The sequence below is a fragment of the Pyrus communis genome, chromosome 2, assembly GCF_963583255.1.
Source record: "Pyrus communis chromosome 2, drPyrComm1.1, whole genome shotgun sequence".
NCBI classification, from domain to species: domain Eukaryota; kingdom Viridiplantae; phylum Streptophyta; class Magnoliopsida; order Rosales; family Rosaceae; genus Pyrus; species Pyrus communis.
Genome location: NC_084804.1, coordinates 33,581,415 through 33,597,368, shown reverse-complemented (window position 1 = coordinate 33,597,368; position 15,954 = coordinate 33,581,415). Strand labels below are relative to the sequence as shown.

The 15,954-nt window shown below is 35.1% G+C and overlaps 1 protein-coding gene across 2 annotated transcripts; it reads left to right on the top strand.

The window, feature by feature from the left end:
• The first annotated feature begins 2,748 nt into the window (after nt 1–2,748).
• Nucleotides 2,749–7,792, top strand: LOC137726078 (tubby-like F-box protein 8). Of its 2 annotated transcripts, none has more exons than XM_068464941.1 (6): nt 2,749–2,977; nt 3,384–3,518; nt 3,981–4,413; nt 4,691–4,778; nt 5,470–5,635; nt 6,751–7,792. In XM_068464941.1, the coding sequence occupies exons 3-6, from the start codon at nt 4,066–4,068 to the stop codon at nt 7,460–7,462; spliced, it is 1,314 nt and encodes a 437-aa protein (XP_068321042.1). In that variant the 5' UTR covers nt 2,749–2,977; nt 3,384–3,518; nt 3,981–4,065; the 3' UTR covers nt 7,463–7,792. The 2 variants fall into 2 exon arrangements, with proteins under 2 accessions (XP_068321042.1, XP_068321043.1); XM_068464942.1 differs by having other exon boundaries at nt 5,503–5,635; nt 6,751–7,790.
• The last annotated feature ends 8,162 nt before the right edge of the window (nt 7,793–15,954 follow it).

Genomic DNA, 15,954 nt, shown 5'->3' with positions numbered 1-15,954 from the left:
TTGTCAAATGCTAGGGGTCCTTGGATAAATATTTAGCTTTTAGTTTTTGGTTTTCACCTTTTGTGCTTGAAATACGAGGAACAAAAGAAAACTTGTCTTTCAAGTTGAATTTATCTTATGACATTATGAAGAAAGTATATGGATGAAATAAATGATTAACAAAATGATGGAAGGGAGGGGAAGAGAAATAAAGAAGAATGAATAAAAACAAAATTTTAAAAGTGAAAATATTGTTTTTGGTTTCTATTGTGTACCTTTCTTTGTATAATTCTTCTATGTTTGTCGCATCATCCTTCATTTCTCCTTTATCTCTAACACAAAAATAAAACGGAAACTCACAAAGTGAATCAAATGGGGGCATAAGATGTTTATATATGACTTTTTTATAGTACCACTTCATACTAATCTTGAGCTCTATCTCGTCAAATTAATATATACAAATTTTGGATGGTGTGTATGTATATGTATATAAATATATATATATATATATATATATATATAATTGTTATAGGGCTCAATGTTATCCTATTCTTTTTCTTTATTTATTATTTATACTAAAAATTAGTGCAAAATGGCTTTTTAGAATTTCAAATAAATTCGGAAATAAAAGTGCAAATAGTAGCTCCCCATTTTTTAGGCAACTTTGCCAATCGTTCGAGTTATAATCAATTTATACGACGCTTTGATATATATTACAAGTTCATTTTCTTCAAAGTGCTTTTAAATGACCAAATAACGCTTTTGAAGGAAATGTTTTTGAAATCAATTTTTAGTAAAAATGTAAATTAATCATGAAAAAACACTTGAAGTGCTTCCTACAAAAAACACATATTTAAGGCTTTTTGCAAGAAGTACTTCAAGTGTTTTTAGAATCTAAAAATACTTTCTTTAAAAAACGCTTTCAATAATTTAAAAATACTTCTCAAATGAGTGCTTAATTTTGTCCAACTTCTTTTTGAAAAAGTAAGATATACACTTCCATAAACTAAGGGGCATTACACATACATTTTCACCAATAATTCCTTCCCAAATGAGTCCTTGTAAACTACAAGAACTAAAAGAATCACAACGCAGCAAGCCCAATAGCAAAGCAGTGAGCATACTTCAATCACTTTGTTAAAAGTCGAGCTCACTGGAACTACAATATTAAAAGGATAAATAGAATCGCTAATCTCAACTTTCCAAATTCTATCTAGTTTCGTTTGCCTGAGCATCTCCTAATAATGTATGCCAGTAAAGTAGCCACAATTGTACAACATGGGCTTATGTGGCGTGTTACGTACTTATTTAACTTGAAAAAATTGGGACACTTAATGGACTATGCAAACCGTGACCTTATATTATATTATTTATTATCATTCATTTGTTTGTTCTTGACAAAAATATGGTACAATCTAATTGAAAGATTACAGAGAGTATTTTAGTGTAAAAGAGATGTGAGTCCCATTTGTCCATTCATTTTAGAGAAGCATTTGTATACTACAACTACACGTGTCTTCCATTTTAATAATGTGCTTATTGATATAAAATGCGTGATGGTAAACTCTATTATACAAGTTGTTCTCGTTCACTTTGAAATATATAATATTGTCTATTTCGAAATAGCACGCAAAATTTGCCTCCTCAACACGAGCAAAATTTTTTTACGTAGCTCATAAAAACAAGTTTGCTTACTCAATTACCTACCCATATTGGATGCTCTTACACAAAATTGACACATATCCAACTGCATTCGAAATTTTGTCAACAACTTATATCTTAATAAAGTTCTTTTTAATTCTGGTCAAAACACCAAACAAATCCAGGCAAAACACCAAACATATCTACTTACTACACACGTGGCAGGAGCTGCAGCATCCTAGTAAGTAGAGTCCCAACCACAAGAGACAACCTCGTCATACCATAGCCCAACAGGGGTACAAAAGTCATTTCACTATCCAACAGGCCTCCATCATGACAGCGTGCCTCATCTCATAATCTTTCCCCACTTGCACACACCGTCTTATCCAGACCTTTTTCAACAACATCCACGGTCAAGATGGACACTTCCATTGCGTCCACAAGGTAACAAAGCACACCAATAAGCACTGTATTACATCCTCACAAAATCAGCAGCAAGCGTCGTCGTAAGCGGTCGCTGCTAGACAAGGATACCGGATCCTATACGTGGAAATCTAGAGATTAATTAATCGTGTCCGTTTATCGTATATTATGCAGATTAGTTTTTATTAATTATTATTTATATTTAATTTTAAATTAAAATTTTAAAATAATTTCTAAGCGTACGAGTACAATGAACGGACACAATTAATTGATCTTTCGAATCCCCATAAAGAGAATAAGGGAGGATGAACTCGTTTGAATGTGTTTTTAAAATAACTGAAACTGCTTTTTATAGGAAACATCTATTATATGCTTCTTCTAGGAAGCAACTTAAGTATTTTTTCAGAATTTATTTGCATTTTTACTAATGATTGATTCTAAAAATATTTTTAATTATTTTAAAAACAATTCCAAACAAAATCTTACTCCGCCGCTGCTAAAGGACGCCGAAGGTGATGCAAGTGTATTGCGTCCGAATCTCGTAGTATATGCCGTTGGTCGCGTAACGAAAAAAAGTCAACCGTTAGAGGCATAATGGTCATTCTATCAAGTGGGGGTTAATTAAATAAATTCAGACAAAAAAAAAAAAAACATTAAACAAATTGGATTAAGTTAATAAAGCTATATAGTAGGTGAACTCGATTGAATAAAGAGTTCAAGTCCGGACCACCTCACAGAGAGAGGGAGGGATAGTAGAAGATGGTGAGCTGGTTCTGATTATCTGGTGTTTGGATCGGAGCTTTTAGAAGTACTGAATCATATCACTTGTCTCAGATGTTTGTTTAGGTTACTGGACCTTTTTTTTTTCTGTTTGTTTCTCGGGAAAATTTACAGGCCCACCTGGTTTCATTTCTCTGGTTGTTGCATTTGCAAGGTAAAGTTTTCTGGGTTTTTTCTTTGTTGCTCTAAAAGGGTCTTAGAAAGTCTAATTCTTTGAAACGTTTATGTCGGTTTTGTTCAGTTGGTGGGTTGTAAATCTCTTATGGATAACATCTAAATTTTCATTTTTTAATCCAAGGGTTTTGCAGCTCCACATTTTGAAGTGCTTTCTGCTCCATTTTGTTTATTTTTCATGAAATTTTTGTATATTTTTCATAATAATTTTTGTTGCTTCTTCTGGCTTTGCATCATCAATTTTTTTATTTCAGTAAATGGAAAACCAGAAAAAAAAAAAAAAACATGTTTGGATGGTTTTTGCCTTCAATTTTTGGGGTTTTGTAAGCTAAAATGGTTAATTTTTTTTTTCCTCTTTTCTAATATTGTAGTATTTCTATTTGCAGGACCTCTTCTAGAAGGTTTCATGCTTGCAAGTTGTTCACTGATCTCTGAAAGCCTTAGTTGTGAAGCAATGTATCTTTGATTGGTGCCAAGCTATCACACTCAAGTCTTTGGAATTCTACTTTGGTGGTTTTAGGGTTTGTTCTCTCTCTATATGTTTAGATATATTATTATACAGGGTGTGTGTGACTTATAAAGCTAACTCTTAGTTAAAGGATTTGAGTTTAACTTCTAGGTGAACATAAATTTAGAACTCCTTTTCTTTTTATTCAGATTACATCTATCATTTGGGTTCATATTTGGTAATCTGGTTTTGTTTTCTGAGCTATTTTTCATGTGGTTAACACTTACAAATTACAAATAGGGATTTTGATTTGAAACCAGTTTGAGTTAGTTGTAGTTTGGTTTGTGGAAGATCTGCTTTAAAACCCGCCAAAAGATGTAACTGATTAAAGTCTGATACTTTAGGCTGCTTTAAGTCCATGTGTGAGAATCTCCTTTTCTTCCTTTGTGCTTTTCTCAGTCAGTCTTCTTCCTTTTATTGCTTTCTTTGTTAAGCATTCCAGCAGGAATTTAAATCAAGTTTGATTAATATGCAGCTTAACCTGCACTTATAATTTTGGGGCCAGCCCAACTTGAAGTGGAATATACTTAACATCTGGGTCTGTTGGCACGTTGGAGTAAATGTCATTCCGCAGTATAGTGCGCGATGTAAGGGATGGGTTTGGAAGTTTATCAAGAAGAAGTTTTGAGGTGAGGCTGCCTGGTCATCACAGGGGGAAATCTCATGGTTCGGTCCATGAGGTGCATGACCAACCTTTGGTAATCCAAAATAGCCGTTGGGCTAGCCTACCTCCCGAACTGCTGCGTGATGTAATAAAAAGATTGGAGGCTAGTGAGAGCACGTGGCCTTCTCGCAAGCATGTTGTTGCTTGTGCTGCTGTGTGCAGATCATGGAGGGAAATGTGCAAGGAAATCGTCAGAAGTCCTGAATTTTGTGGGAAGATTACCTTCCCAGTGGCCTTGAAGCAGGTGAGAGGTTCACATTACGTTCTTTCTTACATGATAGACTTTGTTGATAAAGACAACAATGCCCAAATATTTTTTGTTTAATGTAGTTACTGTGGTGTTTCTGTTTTAGTTATTTGCATCAGTGTTTATCCACCTATATGCTTTATTTTGAAGTATGATGTTTATGCCTTCCTAAAAAGAAAGTTTTGAAGTACGATGTTTATGCCTTCCTAAAAAGAAAGATGGTATTTATGATATCTGGTAGCTGACACATTGTTGAAATTTCTGCCTTTCGCAGCCAGGATCTCGGGATGGAACCATCCAGTGCTTTATCAAGAGGGACAAGTCTAATTTAACTTACCACCTTTTCCTTTGCCTTAGCCCTGGTAAGATTCTCTCTAGATGGTTTTGTTGGCACATGTATTGTACCACACTCAATTTGACATTTCATGTTCTCTGGTTGGTTGGATGATCAACTCCAAACTTTCTGTATATAGTATAGTGAATATCTTTTGGTTATGCATTGCCATCATGGTATAAATATTGTAGTGGGCAGGGTTTTATAAATTACTAGTATCTCTTCTCCTGCTGTGTATTTTTATTATAATCTGCTCTTGCAAGTCATTTACTTGTGCATCTGGCCCCTATTTTATGATGACCTGTGCATTCAAGGCCTTAAAGCCTAGGTAGGCGGAGAGGTCTGGTGATACCTCACTAGTTCTAACTTCTAACTTCTAACTTGGTTATGTCACTCACACTGTCCTGTGTCAAGACATGTACTTGTCATTGAGCTTAATAGCATGTGCAAGGCTGAAGCTTATGTTAATGCTAAGTGGTTGACCATTGCCGTATGAATATTACATACAGTGCACTTATCCCACTTTATACAGCAATAGGAATTATTTACTTCTCCCTTTGTGTTGTTTCTTTTCAATGTAAACCTGCTGCCCTTACCCTACTTGCCGCAGCTACATAAAGGGTTTATGTAACAAAAATTTTATCAGCAAGGGTTGAATAGCATAACTCGACCTTGAACATCTTTCCTTGATTGCTTTAGTGCGTTCGCATTTATTTTAGGCTGTTCTCTTGATCAATGCCATGCCCTTGCAGCTTTGCTTGTTGAAAATGGGAAATTTCTTCTTTCTGCAAAGCGAACGCGGAGAACTACTTGCACAGAGTATGTGATCTCCATGGATGCTGATAATATTTCAAGATCAAGCAACAAGTACATTGGGAAATTGAGGTGGGCTTTCTTCCAACTTTCTTTTGAGCTGTTCGTATCTGTGCTGAAATTCATTTATAAGCAACTCTAAAAAAAAACAATAATGTACACGACTTCAAAACTTAAAAGATGTGTCATTCTTAATACCCAAAAAAGGAAAACGTCATTGTGCAAACAATTTTTTAAACTTTGGTGTGAAATTGGAACTGGGAAAATGCCCTTGTTTTAAAATCATTGCGCACATTTGAGGGATGTAGTCTGAATTAAATTAACTTATTTTCTTTTTCACCTGTTGCCGCATTGATAAAGAATTAATATGGGGGTTCATCAATGTGATTCAATATTGTTCCTATGCTTTGGTTTGCAGTAAGCGACTATGTAAGAAATATGTTTTGTGTGAATTATATACATGAAAAAGAGTTTTAAGATGGTTAACTGTTGATCTTTATAATTAGCAGTTCTTTTTTCTTATTGAAATCGTCTTGCTATTTCTGCTTCTTTGGTTGCATTATGATTTCATTGCTATACCTTAAAATTTAAATGAGATTTCAACATGAATGATACTTAAGTTAGTGCATTCTGAGTATAGTTTTGAGTAAATCGCAAGGGTTTTCTTGCTATCAAGTGTTTTGGGGCAAGGAACTTGTAAGATTGTCTTCTATTTACTAAAAAGATATGAATGTGCTTCGCTTGTAGGAATTTAATAGCGAGTATCAACTTGTTTATATTAGGGGGCAAAATCACATGTTTGACAATTCTAAGTAAAAGTTCTATCCCATATATTTTCTGTTCTCTATACACCTTCAATTCCAGCCCACTTATTTCAGGCCATTTAATTAGTATTTAGTAATGCATCAACTTCACATTTAAGTGTCACTCATTTGAATAATCTTTGCTGCTTTGCGTGCCGTCCACAATTGGTGCTTTGTAAGTTCATATTTTTTTTCAATTTATAGTTATTTGGTAGACATGTTTCTTGAATTTTTAGCAGTTCGTAACATTGAAAAACAAATCAGTTTACTGATATGTGACATATAAAAGTCCTTATTCTCCTCTCCCTGGAATTTTGATTACATCTGGCTTAGAGACTTTAGATTAACGTTCATCTGCCATTCCCCTTTTCCCATATTTTTCAGGTCTAATTTTCTAGGCACCAAATTTATTATTTATGATACCCAACCTCCCTACAACAGTGCTCAGCTTTCCCCACCTGGGCGAAGCCGTCGGTTCTACTCTAAAAAGGTATCTCCCAAGCTCCCCACTGGCAGCTACAACATCGCACAGGTGTCGTATGAGTTAAATGTGCTTGGCACACGGGGGCCACGAAGGATGCACTGCACCATGCACTCAATCCCTGCAGCATCCCTTGATCCTGGTGGCAGTGTCCCTGGCCAGCCTGAGATTCTCCAACGCTCCCTTGAGGACTCATTCCGAAGCATTTCCTTCTCAAAATCAATTGTTGATTCAAGTGAGTTTAGCAGTGCACGATTCTCTGATGCAGTTGGGGCCCATTGCGAAGAAGATGGAAAGGAAAGACCATTAATTCTTCGGAACAAGGCACCAAGGTGGCATGAACAGTTGCAGTGTTGGTGCTTAAACTTCCGGGGAAGGGTGACAGTTGCCTCTGTCAAAAACTTTCAGCTAATAGCGGCCGCACCACCTTCTGCTGGCGCACCAACGCCATCTCAACCACCACAGCCAACCTCGTCTGACCATGACAAGGTCATACTTCAGTTTGGTAAAGTTGGCAAGGATATGTTTACCATGGATTACCGGTATCCGTTGTCTGCGTTTCAGGCTTTTGCGATCTGCTTGAGCAGCTTCGACACCAAATTAGCATGTGAATAGTGGAGAGAAATTATGGCAAGAAATAGAAAGTGTAGTTGGTAATTCTTTTTTCATCTTTTCGCGCTTCTCATATGGATTGTTGTTGTATATGATGACACTGTTACAACTCATAGTAGTCCGGAAGTGCACAACAACAAAAGTGCACACTGCATGAGGGCGCCTGTGGTTTTTTTAATTTGTTTTTTTTTTTAAATATTTATATTATTTTTCAGTTTTTTTCTTTCCTTTGTTCTGTTTCAAATTTTCTCTTTTGTAAGAATATTGTTTTATTATATGCTTTGGAAAGAAAAATTAATTGAGAATCAAGAGAAAAATTTGGGCAAAATTAGCAAGAATGTTGGAGTTTTTGACATGGTTACAAAAATGATCCGTTTTTGGAATCACATATTGATGACACATTGATGATATAAAATGGTATATAAAAACTGATCAGTTGTCACTTAGTGTTACGGTTTAGTAATATTTTTTTTTCACTTGTAAGTGAACTTTTAAGTTCAATTCTCATCAAATGCGAATTTGAGCTATATTATTGCTAACTCATTATGATTATAAACTCACTTCCTCTTCTTTAGTATAAATGATATCGTTTGTTAAAAAACAAACCAACCATTTCTCCAATCAAATGTAAAAGATTGATCATTTAATCTAGTTGTCCTAAAAATAACCATTAAGTTCCTAAAAATAACAGTAGGAAGCGAACATGTAGGACATGAATGTTTATGCATCATTTCCTTTTTATAAAGGCATAAGTCTAACTTTGACAAGAACAGTCTAGACTGATGAAGGCTATGAAATGAGAGATAAACATTAGGGTTAAGTACATTTCACACCTTCAGGATTTGGCGTTCAGTTTGGAAATGGATCACGTAATCACTTAATTGTTGACCTCACGGTCCATATAACAGCATGTGCAAATTGGTCGAATTTCAAAAGATCTGGATGTGATGTTATAAAATTGAAATTTAGTGGCCCATTTTAAAACTAACCTCAAACCTTGAGGGTGTGAAATGTGCTTAACCCTCAACATTACGCATTCCAAATAGTAAAATTCCGCAAGCTATGCGAGTTAGTTTTATTTATATTTGGATAATAACAAGAAGATATCAATAATGTTTTTGCTAATTATAAGTCAATCGATTATGCATTGTGGTACATTAATGCACTTAAATAGAAACTAGAAAATTTGCCATTACAATTGGCTCCCTTCCCTCCTAATTTGTCATAATTAGAAGGGGACAGTAGTTGGGTGCTCACTGGGAGTACCCAATTTACTGAATTTACAATGTGACCCAATAAGAATAGTCCACTTGTCTAATCTAAAACTCCCCAACCATTTGTTATCCTTGTAACCATACTCCTATCTTCTTCTACTCACCTCAAGTAGGGATGGGCAACGGTTATGGCGGGCGGGTAACCGCGGTTATTTATTCATAACTGTTTATACTCATACCCGCATAACCGTTTATCCGTTGGGTAATTGCCTAAACGGTTATACCCATACCCATAACCGTTTATAAACGGTTAACCATACTATTTAACCGTAATCGTTTAATACCTGTTTACCCATTTATCCTTTTTAACGCGTTTATCTTTTTTTTTTTTTTTTAACCATTACCCCTTTTTTGCCCGTCTACATGTTTTTTAAAAACTTTAAAATTAAATAAAAAATTGTCATAATTTTCTTTTTTTTTTTTAACAATTAAACACCGTTATAGGTACATTCATCATACATTTTCGTATTTTAATTTTTTAAGTTCTTATATCATTCCAATAATTGAAAGAATAGTTTAAGGACAATATTTTTAACTGTTACCAATGAAGGTAAATATAATATTTGGTAAGTATTATTGGGTTACAAAAAATTGTTTAGAAGACATTTCTGTCAAAGCATTTCTGTCAATTTCATGGTTACCCGCAAGGAATTTAAATTAATTTGGCGAATTCCTTGATGATGAGAATCATCATTCCTGTAGCAGTGTTATTGAGAGGACCGATGAATTCCTTGCTAATTTATTGGGTGCTAAGTATTATTGGATCGAGAATATGGTTTGTGTTAATTTTACATATATAAAATAAATAGGTAAACGGTTACCCGTTTATAACCGCGGTTAATACCCATAACCATCCATTTAAATTTCGTGGGTAAACGATTATACCCATAACCGTTTATTTATCTAAATGGTTACCCATAACCGTAACCGTTTAATTTAAATGGACGGGTAACCGCGGTTACCCATAGCCAATGGGTATTTGCCCATCTCTAACCTCAAGCCTTTTCTGTTCTTTGTATACCCCCAACACCAACCCCATCGGAAAGGATTGGAGTGGGATCATTGTTGAAGAGGACTAGGTGAGGTCGTCGTCAAAAAGAGGGTTGATGGTGGACTCGCCGGCGAACACAAGAATTGGGGGTGGGCTCACGGAACGTGAGGGATTTGAGAGTGGGCTCACTGGACCAGGGAAGTGAAGGTCGGGATCGCCGGCGAAGGGGGAAAGGGCTTGTCTGCAAGAAGGGAGGAAGAAGATGGGTGGTGTTTGGTTATAAACATAGTAAAAGTTTTTGGTGAAATGAGTTTGACATGTGTTCAAATTGTAGTGGGTCATATAAAATAATCAGAAAATTGAGTATTCTCCAGTAAGTACCTAAGTATGGTCAATCCTCCACGAAAACAGAACCACAAAACAGAAACTTCATTGTAATTTTTAAGTCACATGAAAATATAACCACAAAACAGAAATTGCAGCTGAGTTTATTTGCGCGAATATGATTTGGCACAAAAAAAATAGGAAATTTGTAGCCGATAATATCATCTAACTCATCGCCATTGGAATTGAAAGTTTTTCTTATGTGGAATGATGGTCAAAGGATTTGATGTGACTCAGGATTTTCCTAAAACGCGTTACTGGAAATACAGCTTAGTATATTAAATGTCATAATACAATTGGTTAGAATTTTTTTTTTAAAGTTTTTAACCAATTGTATTATTAGAACATCATCAAAGCAAATGTGAAATATTGAACACCAAATTTTAATTTGATGATCTATGTGGCAGTTTGACATCATGTTACTACCAATGTGTAATATATTATTTTGTATTTTAATATATTAATTTTTACAGTCATAATAAATACTAAAAGAAATATATATAGTTACACTTATACCAAGCATTAATGCAAGGCTAGTCCAAAAGTATTTAAAAAAAAAAAAAAACTAAAATAATTATTTGGCATATGAATTTTGAGGCTGACTTTTGACGCCTCTCACCAAGCCTTCCTTTAACATCAGCTTTTGGCTGATGGATTGGAATGAAATTAGATGTTATTTTTTACTATTACACATTCATTTGGCAATTTGAAGCACCGGTTGGAGATGGTCTTACATTTGGTATTTCGAGCCATATTGTCGATGTAGCAATGTTTGACAAATGTGGGTCCATGTAAACCCTTAGCGAGGATGTCAGCAGTTTGATCTTCAGTGGAGATATACTGCACCACCAAATACTTCTTTTGAACTTTCTCTCTGATGAAGTGAAAATGCGTATCCAAATGTTTGATACGAGTGTGAAATACAAGATTAGAACATAATGCTAGAGCTGATAGGTTGTCATAATGAAGTAGAGGTGGTTCTGAAATAAACTGATGTAAGTCTTTTAAAAGTAATCGAATCCATACTACATCTTATATACACTGAGCAAGGGCTTTGTATTCTGCTTCCTTGGAACTTATAGAAATTGAGGATTTTTTCTTAGATTGCTATAAGATTGGATTTAACCACATATATACCACAAAACTTGTAACAAATCGCTTTGTGTTTGGATCAGCAGCCCAATCTGAATTCGAGAAAGCTGTGATAAAGTTGTTAGATGCTACTGAATATGTCAATCCACACTGTGTAATACCTTGAACATATCTCAAGATCCTTTTTACAAAACCAAAATATTCGTCCGTAGGTTTATTCATATATTGGCAAGCCACATTCACTGAATATGCTTAAATCAAGTTTGGTGAAGGTGAGCTACTGAAAAGCACCCACCAAATTTCTACACTTACTATGATTAGTCAAAGGTACACCTTCAGAAGCTAAGAGTTGAGTATATGGCTTACAAGGAATTGAAGTAGGCTTACATGTGTCCATTCCTGCCTTATGGAGCAAGTCTTTTGCATATTTCGATTGGTTGACAAAGATTTCACCATTATCTTTGTACTAAATTTGCAAGCCCAGAAAATAGGACAACTTCCCCATATCCCTGAGTTCAAACACCACCTGATTCTTGAATTACTGCCTGCACTTTTGTGGAATTTGACCTTGTTAAAATTATGTCATCCACATATAGTAGTAGTGTAATGACATCATTTCCATCACATTTAACAAACAAGCTGTTATTAGACTGTGACATTTGAAAACCCATTATTGGAAGATAACTCGTGAATTTTTCATTCCAGACTCTTGGAGGCTGTTTTAGTCTATAGAGTGACTTAACTAACTTGCAAACATGATTAGGTTTTGATTGATCCACAACGCCTAACTTTTTCCTCTAAATCCCCATGCATTGATGATGGCTGCAAGTGGTATAATCAATCTCACCGTGGTATGTCTCACAACAAGGTTGAATGTCTCAAAGTAATCAAAACCTAACTCTTGAGTATAACCCTGTGCTACTAAACGAGCTTTGTATCTTACAATTGACCCACATGGAATTTCTTCAATTTATACACCCAGTTGCTGCCAATTATGGATCTATGAGTTGGTGGATGAGCTAACACCCAAGTTCCTTGACTTTTTAATGCATCAAACTCCTCATGCATTGCCTTTTGCCATTCATATTTTGTTGTTGCACTTCGAAATGTAGTTGGTTCAACTACATCACTAATGTTTGCAATAAAAAGAAGCCTACAGTATAAGATTCTTCATCAATCTTGAGTGATGTCAGTTCATGTAAAGAAGCTAAGTAGCTTGCATAGTGTTTTCTTAGAATAACACCTGTTTTGTAATCTGGTTTGCACTCTTTGATCATAATTGTTATTGTGCGATGGAACATAAGGTATAGGAGGATCAAGTGGAAGTAATTGTTTTGAATTCATTTCTGTCTTCAGAATTTGTAGATTGCATTGAACATGACTTTGTACCAGACTGCATTATAGAACTTGAATTCCCATTATCAATTGTTGTTGTCGAATCTGAAGAAGTAACATCCACAATATCATAATGCATATTTTTTGACACAGAGTGTGATGAGAGTGTAACTATTATTGGAGTTGAAAATGATCTGTATTCTTGAGTCTCAACTTGTGCTTGCATTCTAGAATTCCCAGAATTACATTTGTATGGCATAAGACTTTGATAATGAATTACATGTCTTGAGATGATGAATTTATTGGTTTGCACATGATGATAAATCACTCTCTTATATCCCATCGAATAGCCTAGAAAGACACACATGGATGATCTAGGTTGGAGTTTGTTTTCATTATATGGTCGTATATAGGGATAAACAAATGTCCCAAAGATCTTTAAAACATGTAGCTGTGGATAAGAGCCAAACAACATCTGATAAGGGGACTGCATTCCTAGATTCTTGTTTGGCATTCTATTTATGAGAAACACAGAATGTGCACAAGCATGGAACCACAAGTCTTGAGGTAATGTTGTTGTCATCAATGTTATAGTTGTCTCTATAATGTGTCTGTTTCTTCTCAGCAATTCCATTTTGTTGAGGGGTATATGGACAATACACCATATATACAATCCCCTTATTCTTCAAGAATTCATCAAAGCTATGACTCATATATTCCCCACCATCTTCAATTTACAAACACTTAATGTCAAAACTGAACTGAGTATGAACAAATCTATAGAACTTTTGAAAAACTACAAAGACTTCTAATTTTTGATCGATGGGAATATCCATACATATCTACTGAATTCATCAACAAAATTGACATAGTACTTGTATCCTTCTATGGATCTAGTTGGTGAAGGACTACAAAGATTTGAATGCACTTTTTGAAAGGGAAAAATACACGTTTCTTTCCTATTTGTGAAGTGTAACCTAGATATCTTGCCAAAAATAAAAAAAGAACATAGATGTTGTTTATCATCAAATGAAATAACTATATTAGATTGCTTCATCATAACTGTAAAAAACACTTCATTTCTGGGATGTCTATATCTTTGACTTAACTACTCATTTTGAAAGCAACTTCACTGGAATTCGAAACAACTCTCCATAAAAGTTAATCATCACAAATAAACCAGTAGTGATTATCTTTGCATAACTGTTTCACAGATAACAAACTAACAACTATGGTTGAAACATGTGAAACACTTCTCAAAATCAAAGTGTGTGGTAACATTTCCAATTTTGCAGAACCAATATGTTTTATTGGAATATCTTCCCCATTACCAATTGTAATTTTGTCACTGCCTTCATATGATGTTACTTGTTGCAGAGAGTTTATATTAGCTGTCATATGATGTGATGCCTTTGTATCAACTATCTATGAATCATTGGGAAGAAATGGATGTGAAGCTTGAGCTTGAATTGCAGTTAAAGTAAGAGAAGAAATTGCACCTTGATATGCAAAGTTGTTTATGTGATGACAGTCTAGAGCATTATGCTATTTCTTTCCACAAATCTGACATTCCACAATGTTTCCCATAAAACTAGGATTAGTTGACTTTTTCCAACAATTAGGAGTAGTATGACCTCGTTTAGAACAAATTTGACATTCTGGTACAATTTGTGATCTAGTTTCAATACTCCTAAACCATGATTTCCATGAACCACCATTCTGCTTACCACCAAAAAATTGACCTCTGCCATTAGAACCATTTGAATTCCTATAATTTCCATTTCCATTTGAGCCTCTGTAATTCCTATTCCCATTTGAGTTCTTGTAATTACCATTAGAACTAGAAAATTGCCTTGGAGCACCATTCTGTCCCACAAAGGCATAGCTATTTGAAAGATCAGGAAATTGCTCTTGTTGATGTTAAGACAAACGTAAGTATGGAGGCTCTAGAGTACCATATTGATTTCCTATATATAAAGGAAACTGTTGTGGTGATGGAATAGAAGGATATGGAGCCGCATGATATGAGCTAGAAAAAGGCACAGAAAGACTTTGTTGTGGAAATGGCATGTTAAAAGTAGAGACACCATTTGGTACCCTTATGATTGTCCCTCCTGTAGGGAAAATCATACCTTCGGAATTGCTAGATGATCCTTGAGATGTAATAGATGATGATGAATTGCCAAAAGATCCTTGCATATATATATTCCTGCAAAGTTATTTGTCAAACTTTTATTCAAACTTGACGGAAATGAAGTACGATGACTATTAGATAGTTCACAAACACAACATTTAAAGCTAGACACATCATGCTTAACAAATAGGCTAGGAAACAACCTTCGTAAATACCCAAAAAAAGCATGTCCAAGGCCACGATGCCACAACCAAACCTTCGAAACTTTATTCCTTTCTTCTTGAGATTCTTCCACGATAAGTGCTTGAGTTAACATTCGGGTACTGCTCGATGTTGGCTCTAAGTAGTAGAGCCTCCCCTTTCTAACACCATAACCAATCTTCTTGCGAGTCTAAATGTCCATAAAAACACAAAAAAAAAGGCCAAAAAATCATAAGATAATGTTGGGCGACAATTATTTAAGCAATAGATAACAAATTATAATCTAGGGAAGGAACAACAAGTACTGTATCAAGATTAAGGGTATCAGAAAGGGAGACAACGTCTTCCTCAGTAATGGAGGCAACATTACTGTCGGCAACACTCACGAAAGTTTTGGTGGACGGTTTTAAGGCTTGTACCTATCTAGAATCACAAGTCATATGTTCAATACTACCGGAATCAATTATCCACGTATTATTCGTAACAAATGTACAAACTTGTAAAGCCTTACAATTGGTTATACTCTTCTGTCTTGTTCGATTAGATTGATTCGGATAGACATGAGCTTCTAATGTCATTGCACTAAGTGAGTTGGGTGCAACATGAGAGAGTGATGGATAAGACCAAAATTTGCAATCAAACCAAGCCCATGCAAGTCAGCCTACATGGGCCCAAAAAAAAAAAATATTGTTGTAGGCATAATTTACTGAACAATTATGGAGGCCATAGAGAGAGAAAGGTGCGGCAATATTAGAGAGAAAGAGAGAGATGTGTAATTGTGGGTGTGTGTTATTCCACCCCATTGTGCCTTTATTTATAGTAGTAGGAAATGTTAATTCCTTACCCTTTAGGTAATCTACTCCTAATATGAATGTAAGATACATTCCCATATCTACCAGGATTTACACAATCACATTCCTATTTTAAATATGACTGCAACACTCCCTCTTGAGTGTATAAATACTCAACAAACCATGGTATCATATTCTTCAGTAGATAAGGTAGAATAGTTGATGAAGTCATCGGCACAACGGGTGATCGCGAGTCTCAAATTTACTTTGAAGTATTCATTTGTAAAAACTCC

Excerpts from the sequence above, each read along its gene's own strand:
- LOC137726078 (XM_068464941.1), top strand. The coding sequence starts at position 4,066 with ATGTCATTCCGCAGTATAGTGCGCGATGTAAGGGATGGGTTTGGAAGT. Across the intron at positions 4,414-4,690 it reads TCCCAGTGGCCTTGAAGCAG|CCAGGATCTCGGGATGGAAC; the intron begins GTGAGAGGTTCA and ends TGCCTTTCGCAG. Across the intron at positions 4,779-5,469 it reads TTTCCTTTGCCTTAGCCCTG|GCTGTTCTCTTGATCAATGC; the intron begins GTAAGATTCTCT and ends CATTTATTTTAG.